Raw genomic sequence first — 18,889 nt, 5'->3', positions numbered from 1 at the left:
AACATCACTATGCAGCAGCCCGGACAGCGCATCCCTCCATCATCATTGCTTGCAGCATCCCCTCACCCTCCATCCCTCAGTGCCCCACTCCAGGCACTGTCACTCTGGGCCAGAGCCTGGGTGGACATTTGAATGGCGCGATAGATGGACAGATTGGAGCAAGGGTTAGAGAGATTGAGGGAGGAGGGTGGTAGAGGGATGATGGGAGATCTTGCAAGACACTTTGTAGACAACCAGCAAGGCGAGGTGGCACTGATAAATGTCACCCGAGATAACCACACTGATGTGTGAGCATGCATCTGCGTGTGAACCCTCAAGCTTCCATTCATCTTATCATCACCTCCTCTCTGCCTCTGTACTTCCCCTTTCCTTACCAGCTTTCGGTATCTCACTCTATTAATGTTTATGCTGTGCAAATATTTGCTGTTTATCATTCCCTCTATTCTCTTCTGCAAGACATTTGCTCTCTCCCTCTCTTGTGACATTTACAGTGAGGCTGCCATGGATGCCGCTAGCAATTAAAAAATGCTTTTAAAGAAGTAGAAAACATACCTACATAATTCTATGTATCCACAGCACCGTAAGCACATTGATTCACAGGTGAAAGACATTTAGACATCAAGGTCAAAGTCGTCTAGGACATTTTGATAAATGCACTTACCAGTCGAACGTCTGCACAGCAAATCAGTCAGGATTTGTTTAGTCTAACTTAGCATAAAGATTGGTGGCTGGGCAAAACCATCTTATGCTGTCCAAAGTTCAAAACCTTGGCTACCAGCATCTATAAAGCTGACTTGACTCTTGACATACAATAGTTTACCTGTCTGCCTAGCACTTATGTGTAGCATCTTGAGTTATAGCACAAGTTGACAGATATGGCTGGTGAACCCTAGCCACTAGGTTTTGGTTTGTGTACCAAACCTGACAACCTCACTGTGACAAGACACAGAGAAGCTACGCTTGGCTGTTGTTCACTAAGAAGTTCCAGCACACAACTCCCCTTTATGTACGAGTTAAACAAACAAGGCACATCATGTAAATAAGTCAACTTTAGGCCACAGTAGGCAAATATAAACTAGCTTAAAGAGGTCATATTATACTTACATTATATTGTAGTCCAGCCTTTACTTCCGTCAACTATCTGCGTCACTTTGAAACACACGTCATAATTCTCGGCTAGCGGCTAGTCAGGCACACCCTCAAAAAAATGTTTGGAGAAAAATACTAAGCTGCAGCAGAGACGTTCTATAGTGGAGACACGCCACTCAAACACATCCTCAATACAACTCTATGGGGAAAGCCCATAAGGGCAAAGATGGCGGTTATGTCGTCCCTCACGCTAGAAAGCCAACTGTCTGCTTTTAACAGCCAAAGTGGGAAATATATTTCAGTCAATCATGTGGTGACACTTAACTTTAAGCAGTCACTGGACATAAATATGACATAAATATATATGGACATAAAGTTGTTACTGTGATTTAGAGACAGTGCAGAGTTAAAACGTTGGGTATGACAGATCAGTTTGTTACAAATTAATAACTTCCCACTCTGAAACCAATCTAGGTTGTGAAGCTGGTTCGGAAACATGTACAGTTGAATCGACCCACCCTACTCTGCTTCTGATTAACAAAACTGTGTTAAGTAAGAGGTGAATGACTTTATTCCCAGCAAAAAACATTATTCACTGTACCTTATAATATGATTCAAAAGCCTCATTATAGTGACTATGAGCAATATGGTCATGTAACCAAAAAAGAGGTACAGTAGTTGAAAGTAATTAAATAACCATAATTAAAATAAATAAATGCACTCGAAGTTCAGAGTTCAGCCCAATGGTTTTGATAGAATAGGTAACTTAAGGTATCTAGGCAACAAATACAACCCACACAAGTAAGCAGAATTAGTGATTGCTTGGAAACCAAAAAGAACCCCAGCAGGTAAAATGAAACAACTGCAGGCTTAAAAAGTGATGGATTTCTTAATGTGAAACTGTCGACTCTGACCCTCTGGTTTCTGAATTACCCCGACTTGTCTTGAGTTCATGTGTTTTTGTGTGATAGAGTGAAATGGACAGAAGACTTTTCCCTTGCTAGAGGGACGAAGAGGCCGGGGGGTAGAAATAGTGACAGAGAAAAAGGGATGGCGTGGGCAAACATGGACATTAGTTGTGATATACTTTTAATCTCCATAAACAAATATGAATTTGTTGGAATTCTCATTTCATTCGCCCAGAATGAAATTAATGTGTTTTTGGGGGAGTGGCTTTGGAGGTAGGCCTGAAGTAAAGGGGTGGATTCTTTCAACATCTAGCTGTCTCTTGCTAGTTTCTCCAACGTTGGCCACCCTAGCTTTAATTACCTAATATTTTTAACGCAACGTAAACCATAAGCAATACAGGTCTAATGAATAAGGTATGAGGCAATATGTATGAGATATAAAAAGGAACAGCAGAGGGACTGGAGTGTATGAGCCCTTGTTAACCTGACATTGGATAACAAGATATTAACTGGCCTACCATCAGACTGATGGACAGAATGAGTGGTCGGGGGAATAAGAGCGAGAACAGCAAAGACCAATCAGCAATTTGCAAGAACTTGGCATTCAACTTTCAAAAACGACACTTCTGAAGCAAAAAACAAGAGAGAAGGAAGGTCATTGCATTATGTGTTGAAAAAACAGTATGCTCACTCATTAGAGCTATACCTCACTGCACCTCCAAAGCTCTTGTCATAACAACTTTAGAGCTCAAAGCTGTGGTCTTTTGCTCTTATGAAGGAAAAACAGCTTTTTCTCAACTGTCTGTTAACGCAGATGGTGATTACTTTACCCTTTACGCCCCCTCTCTCTATGTTTTTCAGATTGCCAAGATACTCACATTCCTCCCTGTCTAATGTCAGAGGTAAGCTAATGGAGTAGGTAAGTAATGGAGTGACTTGGGTTGTTGTTTGTACGTGTATGTGTGTGTGTGTTCTCCATGAACTCAGTGAAAAATGAAAAGCACTCCATTATTCATTTGTGCCTTGAGAGTGTCCACAGAGATTGGCCATGGCTGGGTCAAAATCTGGGAACAACACTCTCTGGCCATTTCTCCTTGCTTGTTTTCTTCTTGTTTATTTTGCCATCTACTTTCTTTGAAGATCCCTTTAACCTTTTTAGTTCTCTCAGGTCATGGTTTGATCTGTTACAGGTAAAGATTATGACATTGACAATCTGACTAGAGATGTCTTTACATTCTCTGTTGTACTTGCACTCCTAATTTCTTTCCCCTTCCTTTCTTTTCTTTCTTTATAGGTCTTCTCTCATTCTTTCTTTAATCTTTCCATCCCTGCAGCACTTACCAGCACTGTTGAAGCCACAGCCCAGGAAGAAACCTCTGACCTCTGGGGCTTCTCCCATCAGCGGCTTGTGGTCTGCTGTGAATGATTCTGAAAACAGAGAGCGACAGAAACGTTGTAGATAAAAGTGGCAAGAAATGTAAGATACAGAAACTTACCACAGAGGTGACCTATTTTCCCCAGTAACACTTGTACATAGTATAAATGATACAGTGACGACTGTGCTATAAGTTATTGTTAGGATGGATAGCTAATTTATCATCATTTATGCCAGGTCTCTCTTCAGACCTCTTGTAAAAGAAATAATGTACTTCAGATTTTCTGGTTAAATAATAATAATAATAATAATAATAAGTTAGTCAAATAAAAAATGTCATTGTCTTAAACTGGGGTTTGATGGAGGTATATGGTGTAATTTCGTCTCTTATCAGACAAACTGGTCTGGCACATGTTAGCTTGGCGCAGGAGCTAGGGGTCCCGGTAACTCAAAAGTTGTTTGTTACTTAGATACTGTGTGTTCTGACAGTTGTGGGGTGCCTGTGTCACAACTACCCTCCAATTTTAACTGCACCTTAGTTACCACACACCTTATCTTTACTCCACCATACAACACTTCACAATCCATGACATGCATCCAACACAAAACAATACATTTACAGAGGCAGGCAGAGGGGTTGAAGGAGTGGGGGAGATTCTCATTGGCCTCGTGTCCTGCCCCTGGAGCCCCGGGGTGGGCTGGGGGGGTCGGGGCTCCCCTGGCGTGGGGGCCCGCTCTTGACCTAGGGACCGCTCTTGACCTCCCCTGGCCTGGGGGCCCGTTGTCTCCTCTCCTCGCCTGGGCCCTCTTCGGCAGGAGTGGGGCTCCTGTGGTTTCGGATCCATGCTTCCCCATTTCTCTGTCGGCCAGTTGTTGGACCCCTCTGGATACTGAGGTATAAAGTTAGTTTTCGGGATGTGCAGAGTGGGTGCGGGGCAGGGCTGTGCTCCGGTTTGTTCTGGGCTTGTGCCTGGAGTTCTCGGCCCTTGATGGGTGGGTGGGTTGTTGGTGGCATGCAGCTGAGCTAGTTGATTGCCTCGTTGCTGGTTTGGCTGGTGTTGCACGTCGGCCGGGGGGCGTGCCGGGCATGGGGGATGTCGGCTGGCACTGGCGGCCTTAGTTTTTTCCGGCAGTTGGGGGGACGGCAGACTTTTATTGGTCGGTGCACGGTGACCTGTGCGGCGCGTTTGCTGCCGGGCTGGGACTTGCTGCTGGTGTTTCTCTCCGCTGGCTTTCGCAGTCGTGTTGTTCCGCTTGCTCTCTCTCGTTTGCCCGACCTCGCACGTGGGATTCGCAGGGGGCTGCTGGGCATTGGGTGTCGCCGTGCACGTTGGGCTCGTAACTTGTGCATTGGTGTTGATGATTGCGTGGCATTTGGGCATTTTGGTTGTTCGCTGCGCGGCGGTGGGGTGCTGGGTGGGGGGGGGGAACACTGGTCTATGTTGTGTGCGCGCCGCGGTCGGTCCAGGTGCTGCTCTTCCGCGGGTTACGCTTCTTGCGTTCCGTCGGCATTACGTTGTCAACTGGCATTTGGGTCGGGGTCTTCTGCGTTTGCATCGCGGTGCATCTGGGAGTCTTTGTTTTTTTGATTGATTTATTTTTTTTCTTTCTCCCACCCATATTGGCTACTGGGGTTCTTGCCTGCCTGTTGCTGGGGTAAGTGTGGCACAGTCGTGGCGTCCCACTCTCACTAACAACTACATTCTTTAACAGGTTTATGCGCACACACATGTACACATTCACTTACACACACACACAGACACACACAGTCTCACACATAGACACAAACAAATTTAGGTTGTCCCTGGTAGAATTATTCCTGATGCTTTTCTTTCAGTTACTTATTGAAATTAATTGTTATATTCCAGCTCTCGTGGCTGTGTTGTGTTGCTTATTTAGTGTGCTGGACTGTTTCTTGTTTTCATTTTTCTCTTAGTTGTCTTACTATGTCAGCTGTTTATTGCTGCTGTTCGCTGGTTGTCTTTTACTATTATTATTATTTTTGTTGTTTGTTTGTGTTTGTTTGTTGTTGTTTTTCTCCTCCCCAAGCCCCCCTCTCTGTTCTATTGCAGGTTTCTTTGCTTTCTGCAATTGGTGTTTCCCACAGCTTTTCCCTGTTGTCCCCACCTTCCATCCCCCTTTACCCTTCTCTTACAGATCTTGTCCTTTCTCTGTGCTTATTGTTTGTGCCCCCCAATCCCCGTGTCTGCCCCCTGTCCGGCCCGGTGACAAATCAATACATAATTAAATAAATAATAAAACAGACAAAGGTGTATATTAATACTCTCTTGTTAAAGTAAAATCTGTCTGGCACAATATGGTATCCAGGTCATTATACTCTATACCAGGCTGCTGGGCAGGACAGGTTTTAAAAAAAAAACAAACAAACAAAGATACTGTGTGTTCTCCACTGTCTTGCTAATGATAGTAACAGGTCTGCCAATATTCAGGAATTAGCTAGATTTGTTTATAGTTATATAGGTAAGGGTGTAGTCACCAGGGGACAATTAATGGTCAGTAAATACCTCCAAACAGTAACTTTGGGCCGGTTGCTTATTAAAACATCCCTGTCTCATTTTGTATATCCGCATGCGTTACATTTTTAATAAGTGGGTGTGGAGACTTGTTTAAAAGGCATAAAACATTTTTCAATGATGAACTGATTGCATTTTTGATGCCCAACACTGGTAATAACGAGAGAAAAAATTAAGTGCATACATATAATTAGTGAAGTGAAGATGTTCAACAGCCACATCCAATTTACTGCTGAATATGCCAAAAAAACATGTTTAACCTTCAACTTCTGTTCTAATTAATTGTAATTCCGACCTTAATCCTAAACCAACCTTTTCAAGAGTACCAAGACACCTTTTACTGTATGTGTTCTACTGTGCGTTTGATATCCTCTTGAGGGCATAGGTACTCATGGAACTAATAACAGATTTCTGCTCTATTCATCCAAATCTGCCCCCACGGAAATGGTTGAGGACTCAGTAAGCTCATTATGAAAATTAAATGCGCAACGTGGTGTACTTGTAAGCACAACACTTGAAATGAAACAAAAGCTAGCCTCAAAGCGAGTGTCACAGGCGAGGAGATGCTCTCCAACAACAATGGGATTGATAAAATTCTAATTTTTATCTCCTTCATCTTCCTGTCCCACTGAGCTCGGTCTTTGACTTCTGACCTTCATTTTTTTTTTTGTATTCCCTTTTGTCTCTGCCATTGCCTACATTTGATCTCTCCTTTTCTCTCTTTATACAGTCTTGGCCAAAAATATGGGCACCTCTGCATAGAACGCCTTGTGGAGAGATCTCAAAACAGCAGTTGGTAGAAGTAACCCATCAAATCTCTAAAACCTGGAGCAGCTGGCAAACGAAGAGTGGTCCAAAATTCCAGTACAGAAGTGTAAGAAAGTCATTGATGGTCACAGGTGGCGATTGGTTTCAGTTATTTTTTCCAAAGGGTGTGCTTCCAAATATTAAGTTGAGGGTGCCAATAATCTTATCCAGTCCATTTTTGAAATTCTGTGTGTATGTCTCAGATCTGGCTTTTTTCTCTGTTTTGTGTGTTGTTCCAATGCAAACTAAATAAATAAACATGAGAATACCAAAGCATTTGTAATTGTGACAATTTTCTGGGAGAAGTAGTGCATTATGTGACAGACATGCAGGGGTGCCCATATTTTTGGCCATGACTGTATCTCTATTACCATCTCCGGTTCTACTTTTCTCTGTTCATGCTCAACTGTTTGTTTGTGTGAAAGCAAGTTTCAGCTGTTTCACTCAAAATCATTCCGACTCTCCAGAAAACTGCATCACAGTATGATGACGAAAAATCCAATTCAATACTGTAACTCCTCAGGCAGCGCAGCTACAGACCGGCTCACTCAACCGCTTCGGCAACGTTATATGGCCTGGACATGAAGTCAGGCTGGAGCTAATCAAACTATCTCGTCTACAAACATGACACATAGCGTGCTGCTTTAGGTATTCATGAGCAAATGCAGTATGGGAGCAGTGCATAAAATATTTCACAGACGGATGCATTTCACTTTTAAATTAGAATGTGTTCAATTTAAGAAGTGTCATGAAAGCTGCTTGTTCCTGCTGTAATGCATAATGTTATAAGAAATGTGCAAGAAGGGCTTGCAGGATCTTCACAAAACGTTATGCTTCTGCAGAACTGGTGTGTGTGTGTGTGTGTGTGTGTGTGTGTTTACCTGGTCCACAGACAGTGGACTTAATGCCAGTCTGCTCCAGACAAGGAACTCTGTTGATTGCACCCTCAATATGTTGCATGAATACATCCCAGTCCAAGTCAAACAGGCTGAAGGCAAACTTATCAGACACCTGGAAAATGAAACACAATGCAAGAGTTACTTATTTCCTGTCAAGCAAAAATGTATACGAGGACTTGGTTTTCTAATACTGCCAAAAGACAAGTGTGACACTCTTAGAAACAGCTGCCCATGTTGGGATTTTTTTCTTCCAATGAGAAAAAATGAAATGAAAAATTGTGGGGAAAAAATGCAAATTAGTGACTGATCAAGTCCACCCAAGGATTATTAACTATTCAAAACAAACAAAGATGAATTCCAGGATTTAAAAAAAAAACTGCAGTAACTATAGATGCGGAAACATAGTTGTAAACTCTACATTTAAACCTTTAAAGTTGATATCACAAACATGGTAGCAACAGTAGTACAGTAGTCACAGAAAGGGTACCCCTTTCACATTGTCATTATCATTGTTATTACAAAAATATTTATTATAGGCACTTTAAAAACCAAAGATCCTCAGCTCTGGCTTGTTACCATTTCACACATAATGAATCACTACAATCCACTCCTGCAGTGGACTGTTCGATGTTGGTGCACCATGTCAAAGCCAATGTCATGTCAAGACTGATGTGCTCTTTTTCCTTTTTCTTCCTCATCACTTTTGACAAGAACACAGCGACTTCACTCTAAGTCAGCACATGTGACTGTAGACCAGCCAACTGTTTGAGTAGACACACTGCAGCCACAACACGCAATCCTGTAGCATCTGTTGAATCGACGCCTTCTCACCAGGGAATCAACATCTGGCAAATCACACCCTTCCCTCACAGTTCCTTGTCCAAGCTTTAATTTGCGCCCATCTGGACTCCTGTAACTCCCTCATCAGTCGAGCAAAAATGGAGCCTTTAACTCCTACAACTCCTGCTGAGCAGTGCAGACCGCCTCGCCTAAAATTCTCCCCTCCTACACTAATCTGACTGACTCAGGGTGCTCAAATTGAGTCCAGCACACCAGCTTATGCTCTGTGCAGTAATTTTATCACTCATGTATATTTCTCCCTATATCCTGGCACTGATCCGGTTATCCCTCCATTCTAACTTGACTCTATCCTGGCTCACAGAAAAGCAGTCAATCTCTTACATTCAGACAGTGACTGCTTTTCTGAGTCATTGCAGTACGATCACGCTGAATAACAGGCTCAACTTACACCCTAAATAGTTAAATATGTTAAACATAAGTTTTCTTTAAGTTAGAAATCTGTAGTTAGACAAAATTGCTGAAGGAGAAAGGAGTTCCTTTGGCTTTACAATTAGTGTCAGTGAGGATAATTTTGATTAAGACCTGAACGTCACAGGGATGTGCAAGCTGACAGTGGCTGCTTTCATGTGAACAAAGAGTTTCTGCACTATTACCGAGCGCCGACACTCAACTGGAGTATCGGAGGAGCCTAGACACCACAGTTCTCTCAATCCCTCCCAAGCCATCAATCTTCACTCACTCAGCATCCTCTATTCTCTCTGTCTCCCTGCTAATTCTCCTTTCTGTATCTCCACTTTCTTCCTCCATCCGCCTCAAGACATCAAAGCAATGCTCAGCTGCAGAACGAGAACAAAAGACGCTGCTTCTGCACAAAGAAATCCTCTAAAATGTAAAGCCACTGAGGAGTCTAGAGACGGCAGGCAGCCAGACGGAAAGACAGAAAGTCATAAAGCCAAGAAGATAATATCAGTGACCTGCAAAAACCCTGTTTGAAGCCTTTCATAAAAACTGAGACTAAATATTTTTCAATTTGTGGAAAGGGGCATAATATCTTTAAGACAGAAATGTCTTCTGTTTGGATTGTTTCTACAAGTTTTACCACCTAAATGCATTTCATCAAAGTTTTAGATATGGCTCATTCCTAAACAACAGCAATTTAATCCTGGAACTATGCCAGCACAGATGTAAAGGAATAAATGTATAAATCAAACAGGAAATTCATGAGAAGTGAAAAGTTATAAGTGTGGAGAACCAGGACAGGAAAAAGAGCAGAGATGGCTGCCTCTAAACCTTCCATCCCAGTTAACAAACCAAACTATAATCAGAAGGACTTTTATTGCCAAGTAGAGTTTTACACATACAAGGAATTTGCTTTGGTGATAAGGTACTACACGTAGATAAACAAACAGTTGATATAAATAAATATATAAATATGGAACAGACAATTCAAGTTATATAAGAATAATAAAGAAAATAGAGAAAAATAATACAACTATTTGCAGAGAGAGGACAAAGTCGCAGATATTTACACGTGTATTATTCTGGGTTTGCGTTGTGCAGACGTATTGCAACGGAAGAGAATATTTTGTACATAAATATATAAATTGACAATATAAAAATGTACAACAACAAAAATTTAAAATTAACAACAAATACGTGCAATGTGCCGGGTTTGTGCATGATATGTAATGAAATAGTAGAACCTATCCTTGAGAGAAAGTTCACATCCACGAAGACTAAGACCACCTGTCGATTCACAGGCTTTTATAAAGATCAATCTGTAAAGTCAACCACCCCTTTAAATAGTCAGTGTGTGCATGAAATAACTGGCTGTATGATTACTTTTTATAGGTGCCAAAGAGTTGTTAGAATGAATTGCCATCACAGCCTTTTATAATTTCAGTCTTTTACAGGAATGCTTTGGTTTTCATGTTCCAATAAAAGCAATTTCACCAGTAGTGATGCTAAGAATATAATGTGCTAAACGACCAGCAATGGGGTCATTAAAATCAAATGGGTTTATCTCTTTTGGGAGCATGTATTACGCTATTATAATAACTAGTATGCGGGCAATAAGACACTTTTTTGATAACTTACCTTGCTGAGTATGTTTTTCGATAAAAAAAAGTATTAGAGAAAAGTATTCAGTATTACATTTCGATACTAATAAATACTGGCTAAGCGCAAGTGGACACTATTCGGTCAGAATTGAAAAAGTATTTAATTTGACCCATAGTACCCAGCCAAAACCTCTAACACACTCATTAGTTAGGGAAAACACTTTCATCTCTATCTATTCAGTATAACAACCTTGCCTCAATACACCACCAGTTACAGTATACTGTTTGATGGGTGATCTAACATTTTCTGCATAGTGACTTCTTTAAATTTGGATACTAGAAAAGTTATTTATATAAAGATATTTTGGGAAATACACTTATTTGGTCTTGCAGAGAGTTGGATGAAATGATTAATACCACTCTAATTTCAACTAACTCCACCCACCACAAATTGTCATTTTTACATTTCTCTTTATGTAAGATTTAAACAAATATTATACACTGTACAAATAAGTCAGCTTTAGAAACAATATGTATTTTTTTCCATTTGGACACAGCCAGGCTACCCGTTCCCCCACCTCCAGTCTTCATGTTTAGCTAACATAAAAACATCCCGAATCTGACTCCACACTCCACACAAACATGCTTATTTGCTTTCTTGCCGAGATTGAATGAGAGCTTTGACACCAGCCTCGTGATTGTACTCTAAACCGACAGCCAGCAGGAGGCAAGTTTAGCTTAGCGTAACCCCATGTAAAACTACAAGTTGTAATTTTTACACTTCCGTTTTTATACAGATTAACCAACCAGATATAACGTGGTTATTAGCTTTAGAGGTGCTGACAGACTTTAGAAAGAGCCGGATTAGCCGTTTCCTCCTACTCCTAGTCTTTATGCTAAGCTAGGCTAGCTGTCTCCTGGCTACAGACGTGAGTTGCATCAATCTTCTCATCCAACTCTTGCATGAAAGCAATTATGCATATTTGCAAAAATGGCAAACTTTTTCTTTATGGTTACATTTAGTTGATAACACTTTACTGTACATTTACTTATGTTCTACTAAGTTCTGATTGCAGGACTTCTGAAAGTAATTCTATATTATAATATTTCTACTTTTACTTGATTAAATGATCTGAATATTTCCTTCCACCACTGTGGGAAATATTAGTGAACACACACACACACACACACACACACACACACACACACACACTGTTATGAATACGGTTTGACCTCCAAGCTAATACAGCAGCAAGTAATGAAGACAAGGGAAAGAAAAACAGACTAAATAAGAGATGAGGTCAAACTAACAGAGAGAAAGAAGTATATAAACTGGATTAAACTTTATTCAGTTTCAGAACTGAAGTATTTGATTTTACATCAAACAAGACAGATGTCGCGTCAGGGCTCTCACTCAGGCACCCAGAAATGAAACTGTTCATAGTTCAGCCAATTTTTAAGCTTACCTCATCCCAGAAGATGGGATTGTGTTCATAACCACCCACAGACAGAGCATCACCTTGTAGGCGCAGGTATACTGATGCATCATGGTCCCTGACATTTGGCATGTTCTGCAAAGAGTTAAGTGGAAAAATTCAAAAATGCGAATTAGAAACATTGGGTTCTAGTAACAAAAGGATGGCTGGATTTTCTGGATCTTTGTAAAAAGAAAAGTTCATTTTTTCATTCATCAATTGATTTACCAATCATAACAGCAAATGCAGTTACTAGAGTTTCAAACTTTATCTACATTACTATGCTTGGTTGGCAGCTAGAATTCTATTATACTATTCACTCATAATGACACAAAGTAAGGCAAGTTGATGGCGACATATTTGAAGCTGTACCAGTAAACATGTGGTAGTTTTATCAGATAATGGACTAAAATGATCCTAAAATAAAAAATAAAAAAATTAATCAAACGTTATCACAATTCTTGGTTCATTTAATTAAATTTTGGAACCCAGATTCTCACATTCAGTGTGTCTGGTATGTACAGAACAGGGTCTTCAATACGGGACATAATAACCAGTGGCACATACCTTAACAAACCATATAATTTCTTTATGCGTGGTATGGCAGCTACTGACATACCATGAAATCCTCTTTCAGAACAGAGCAGAGAGAAGCATTCAGCCCCTTGAATCACAGTAAACATTCTTGTGGGAGTGTCTAATGGTTACACCTACTGTATGTTTTGTCATTTGCATTCATTCTGTCACAAATGCTTTTCATTCAAAAGTCAATTGGCTCTCTGGGTACAAAATCAAAATACCAGTGAACAAGCTGACATTTGGGAAACGGCGCACTACATATATAATAAAAGCCAAACTGCTCTGTGCTGAATACGGTCTGGCAGCTCGCTCCATGTGATCAATACTGAGCACTCTGGCATACGTGTGCTCACACAGATAAAAAATATAAACCAGTTACTATCAGCAAGCTTGGTACTTTTTTAAATTTTAATTCCACTGCAGTCTCAAAACACATCTATTCACACACAGACATGTGGGTCAACATGAGATGTTTGACCTGACAAGTTGCACACCCTCATAGGAACAGATTCCCTGATGGAATCTGAGTGTCATTTTGTGTGTGTGGGCTGATGTCTGTGTACATGATGTAGCAGTAATGCTGGTTAAGCTGCTCTTAAACTACATAACACAGGGAAGCTATGACGGCTGGCAGAAAACAACTAAACCGCCGGCCTCTAGAGGATGACCACAGTTATACATGTATACAATGACTAAATCTAACACGCACGTGCACGCACACCCGCATGGTCCACAATCACAGAGCCACAGCGGATCATTTACTATCCATGTCAGACCTGTGTTATATCTGCATCCTAGGGCTCACCAATGTACCCCCAAAATACACACATTATTAGCATTAAAGGATACAAACAAAACGATCAATTTTCTCTCTTACACAAACAAACACACACATCACATTCCGACATTCACTAACAGCAGTCTGGACCATGACAGGTGGAAATCTATAGTGTCACAGTGCCCCCTGTTGGTCATACAGACTTAATACAGGCAGATGAAGGAATTTCTCTCTACCAGGAATTAAATGAAGAGTAAATTCTATCTATCTCACCCTATCCAAGTAGTTGTGTAATTACACATATAATCAGGTATCGTGGTTACTGATGATTATTCTTGTTTGAAGGGTTATACATTGTTGGCAACATGCTGCTTGATGAGAATAAAAAGAAAAAAAAAAAATACTATAAAACATGTTGGCAAGAAAAGTTTAGATGCAATAAAATATGAAAGGCATACCTGCCATTTACCAGCATACCATCAGGGCCTACAGAATTGTGTGCCAATGGTTGATTTTATTTTAGCATAATATGTCATGAACCACAGTCAAGCTGTTCAGATATGACAGATGGCAGTCCGACTGTGTACCTGTATGCCTTCAATTCTCTCTGTCACCACATATGCATGATGCATCGCAATAAGAGGCACCTTGACTCCGGCCATTTCCCCCAGCTTGGCGGCCCACACACCTGCAACACACAGGGACCATAATTTCACATAAATTCCACCTTTAATTCTGGATCAATGCAATTTGAGCAAAGACACCAGTAACATTATACCAAACTGCTTCTTTTGCATTCAGTATTAAACCTCTTTGAAATCTCACTTTTACAAGACATACGTGAAACAGCAGGGAGATGCTCCTAATATCTACCTGAGTCACATCAACAGTGTCTCACATCACAAAATGTACATGGCACAATATATATTTTACATGTCAATTAAAACCAAAATGCTTTTAACTTGTGGTTTTGATCTTGTTTAAATCTCACCTGCGCAGTTCACCACACAAGAAGTCTCAATGGTCCCATGAGGGGTCTCCACTGCTTTTACCTTCTTCGTACCAAGTTCATCTGTCCGCACTTGGATTCCAGTCACAGGGCAGTTCTCAATCACCTGATTGAAGAAGACAACGTGGAGTTATTCACATGCAACATGGAGATAATGTATGCTTTGGATATATGTAATGTACAGAGGATTTGTACAGTAAATCAACTGGATAATATTACAGCCCTTTTAATATCTGCTCACTGAGGCTCTGAATAGGTTTTCTAGTGTGGCCTTATTTTCTTTAACTCTGCTGTGGCAGTGGTATGGGTTTATCCTAATAATCCTGTTCATATTTTCATAATTCCATAGATTACCATAGAGTAAACTACTGTAAAATGCTAAAATATGTGATATACACAAATAAATTCTCTGAGAACAAACAGCACACGAAAGAGCAGAGGTTCTCCACATGTCACAGCAATCTAAGCTAAACAAACAGTACAATATACAGTCTTCCACATATCACATGGTTTCAGTGGTTTCAAGGTGCTTTTGCATCGTACTGCTAATAAAAGTAATCTAGGAATTGTGACATCTCATTGTTTGAGAAAAATTATTAGTTATTTAGTTTTCATTTTTAGGACAGTATTTTTGGATCTGGTAGCCTGAGTTTAGCAGCTTCCCAGCAGCTGTGCAGTCTCAGTTACCATGATGATCTACCCAGAAAGTAATCTTCATGAGGCCAAAAAGTGTGTATATGCAAAACCTACATTTTGTCTCTCTAAATTCTTACCCTAGTTTTGATGAAAATGATCCATCATAAATATGAAGGTCTTTGATAGGCAATAGATTAGATTAAAAAGGTATGGTATTGTGAGTTATATTTACTGCCATTCAAGCAGTCATTTGATCGAAAGAGCAATTAATATTTAGCCGAACACAAGGATATAACTTGCGTATCTACACTAGATCTTGTTCAGATAAGGGTGTACCAGGTTGAGTCACACACAAAAAATTTGACACCAGCTAAGAATTCTTTTGCATGACAAAGGTATTTCGAACTATCGAAATTATCCTAACAAAAAGGTTAAACCTTATTTACTGTACTGTATTATTTCTGGCATTTGTTTTGAAGCTATTTGCAGCATTCAAATGGGTGGGATTTAATATATCCGGACATTTAACATTATGTAACATGATTAACTAAACTGAACTGAAACTTAAATCACATGCAGACAACTGTATAAACTTTTAATTGCAGTGTAACAAAAGCTACTATACTTTTGGCACACCTGCTTTTCTTAAAATACTAAAGCTTACTAAAAACTACCATTTACAAAGAATAAGAGATTTTGGTTGACTAGACTGCATTTACAAATTTGTGCATCCACTGTAGTATGTGATGTATATCCATTTAATAGAACAAAACACTGTGTCACCACCAGTCAGCGGACCAGCACACATTACCGTGGCTCCCCTGGCGGAGGCAGCTCTGGTCAGGGTGGTGCAGGTGCCTGCTGGGTCCATGGTGCCATCCTTTGGTACATACAGGGTCCCATACAGATCATCAGTGTTCATCAGAGGATACAGGTCCTTGGTCTCCGCAGGTGACAACACATGGGACTCAATACCATAAACTTTACCCAGCTAGAAATATGGGGAGATGGCATGTTTTATTGGTTAAGGTCTTGCATGAGAGGGATGTTTTCATTTTAAGATCAGTTACATCACCTTAATTCTACATCAAATGAGACATGAGCTACATGCGTTTCACAGTAAAAGCTTTCAAGCAAACAGATCTGATTATCTCACTGTGAAGCAGCTGCCTGAAGCGTGACAGTCACAAGTAGCAGATCATTAGCTAGGTTTTGACTGAGGATTAACATCTAAACATGTTCACTGCATTTTCATGGCTGGATTAGTTTTCATACCGTGTAATGATTAGGTGACGTTTCAAGTGAACTTCGAACACCAGACACACATACTTGAGGTAAACAAAGCCTTTCCTTGGCCATGTGCCACCATGGTGTTGAGCAATAATAGACCCAAATATCAACTGCATTTTAAATCCCTGATGAGTAGTTGCAGTAGTTGAGTTATTTTCTTATCCAATTTGTTTCAACCTCAAGTTATTTTGAATACATCATGCCTTACTGCTGTCACAGTAATGCTTCTTCTGTCCAAAGTCTTTTTGCATTCTTAGAAAAAAACTGTTAATGTAGTGGACTCAATGACCCCTGTTGCTATGAAAACATTTAAAGCTATAAGCCAGTTAATTACATATTTAAATAACTGAGTAGTCAGTAATACTTTCAGTATGTAGCCTAGCATTAGGAAGTGCTAGCCAGTTTGATATCTCCCTCTGCACCAAGCATTATTTGTTTGATGAGGAATCATCAAACAAACATTTTTGCTTTCTGACATGTGTTAACACTGGAAATTATTCATATTAATTAATTATGTTGATAAAAAATAAAGGAAATAAAATATTTTCTATTTCTATCTGATAAGCTTGTTCAATTGTTGGCATTTCCTCACCAGTTTTATACTTCATTCTCCTATACAATCCACCAGTACCAAAATCCACCTTAGCACTATACAATTATTGTGTCCCATAATAAGCCTTTAATTTCTTTATCTGTCAATACAATGATATCCAAGCAATCTGGATTCTTACCGACATGAGGCGCTTGTACTCATCCAGCCTTTGCTTGTTGGAGGCAATAAAGAGTCCTCCATTTTGGATCCAGCCTGTGTGGAGACCCGTTTCCTCCTCCAGGTCTTTGCTGATCACATTCCTGGTGTGAGCCAAGAGCTCTACCTCAACATCACTGGGACGGAGCTGCCACAGCAGCCCTAGTGGACAGAAAAATACAGGAAAGCATGTACTGAAAAGTGTTTGAACACACATGTACACAAAGAGAAATAGGGGTATCATTTCTGTTCCCTAAAGGTACATTTTTCAAAAAAGTACCCTGTAAGGTACGGAAATCGTCCTTAAGGTGTTAACCGTGGACCTTTGTTAATTTTTAAAGGTACAGAATCATTGATGATAGCAAAGGGTACATAATTGTACTTCTAACAAGCTTACAGGCAAATGACGCAGAAAATCAGTGATCCCGTGCCACCAGGTAATAAATGGGCAATGTAACAGTGGATAAGACACATGCCTTTGGTGTGAGAGACCCGGGTTCAATTTCCACTGTGACACATCCGCCAATGAGTTCCTCAGCAAGACACTTAACCCCTAGTTGCTCCAGAGGTGTGTGACCTCTGATATATATAACAATTGTACGTCTCTTTGGATAAGTGTCAGCTAAATTAATAATTGTAAAGGTACATTTTTGTCACTAGGGGTGCAGAAATGTTCTTTTAGAGGTACCGACAAGAAGGTACCAAAATTTGGCTTTATTGTTAAACCAACAAGAACTAACCCAGTTCTTTACTCATTGTAAGGATATTTTACATGAGTTGGAGCCATGATACTAATGTTGAATTAAAACATATTAATTTTAATAATACTTGATGCTCATAATTTTAGGTATATTCACACTCCTTAGGCCTGTCCATATTCTTACAGTTTTTTACCTGCAGTGTGCCAGGTGGTGCCAGCAGTCAGTCTGTCTCTCTCCAGCAGAACTACGTTGGTCATCCCCATTTTAGCCAGGTGGTAGATGGTCTGACAGCCCAGACTGCCTCCTCCGATCACCACCACATCCGCTGACCTGAGGCAGATGGCAGATGAACCACTTAAAAATCAAACCCGTGACACCCTTCACTAAATAACAAAAGCTTCCTACCAGCACCTCTAAAGTACACTAACTAACATGTCTCTCATTTGTTCAATTCATCCAAGCTAAGCTAACTGGCTAATGGCTGTATCTTCATATTTAACTTACAGATATGAGAGTGGTATTGATCTTCAAACTCAAACTCTTGGCACAAAAGTAAAACATAGGTCGCAAAATGTTAAAATACTGCTATGAAGCTCCCCCCCCGAAATTATTATATTCTTAAAACTAAATCATCTTATCATGATGTAAGAATTCAAACAGAAGCTGGTCTTACATTGCAAGAACCACTGAAAGTCAACAGTCACTTTTACAGCACATTATACACCATCCATTCATCCACTAAGCTAACCTGGGTAAAGGTTTAGTGGGTCCAGAGGAGACTCCACCCTCCTGTTTGAGTGTCTTCTCATAGGGGACACTTTTTTCCTTGGTGGGCTCTGAGCTGTAGGACCGAGCGGTTGTCCGGCACAAGGGAGAGACAGGAGGCCACACTGTCGACACCACACGGCGAACTGCGCTCCCTAGGAAGGCCATGGCCCCTGTTGGCAGTCAGCAGACACAAAGGGACAGAGTCATGTTGCTGAAGCGTATGTGGATTGTATGTGCAGAATAAGCAATATTAAAAATAAAGTCATGTACAATGCAAGTAGCTTCAAATGTATTTACATAAACTACATGACAGATGACATGACTCATATGTATACAGTATATTCTGTAACTGAGATTTCTGGTTGCCGAAGGCTACTACTTATATAGTGTGTAGCTGTATTTATAGTAATTAAATATTCAAATACAAGGTTT

At 40.3% G+C, this 18,889-nt stretch overlaps 1 protein-coding gene across 5 annotated transcripts in view; it reads right to left on the bottom strand.

The window, feature by feature from the left end:
* sardh (sarcosine dehydrogenase) overlaps nt 1-18,889 on the bottom strand; it is a 46,879-nt gene that overhangs the window by 26,103 nt on the left and 1,887 nt on the right. For all 5 annotated transcript variants that reach the window (XM_038734179.1, XM_038734180.1, XM_038734178.1 and 2 more), the window contains exons 2-10: nt 18,438-18,627; nt 17,883-18,019; nt 16,972-17,150; nt 15,762-15,941; nt 14,297-14,420; nt 13,893-13,993; nt 11,940-12,044; nt 7,595-7,724; nt 3,339-3,425 (exon numbers count right to left, since the gene is read on the bottom strand). In XM_038734179.1, the coding sequence (XP_038590107.1) occupies nt 3,339-3,425; nt 7,595-7,724; nt 11,940-12,044; nt 13,893-13,993; nt 14,297-14,420; nt 15,762-15,941; nt 16,972-17,150; nt 17,883-18,019; nt 18,438-18,622 (1,228 nt within the window). In that variant the 5' untranslated portion in view covers nt 18,623-18,627. The remainder of the gene's footprint in view (nt 1-3,338; nt 3,426-7,594; nt 7,725-11,939; nt 12,045-13,892; nt 13,994-14,296; nt 14,421-15,761; nt 15,942-16,971; nt 17,151-17,882; nt 18,020-18,437; nt 18,628-18,889) is intronic.

Source organism: Micropterus salmoides, unplaced genomic scaffold, assembly GCF_014851395.1.
Source record: "Micropterus salmoides isolate LMB-PRFRI ecotype aquatic unplaced genomic scaffold, ASM1485139v1 Ms_hic_scaffold_20, whole genome shotgun sequence".
NCBI classification, from domain to species: domain Eukaryota; kingdom Metazoa; phylum Chordata; class Actinopteri; order Centrarchiformes; family Centrarchidae; genus Micropterus; species Micropterus salmoides.
The sequence above is the reverse complement of the archived record's forward strand: the minus strand, read 5'-3'. Positions and strand labels throughout refer to the sequence as shown.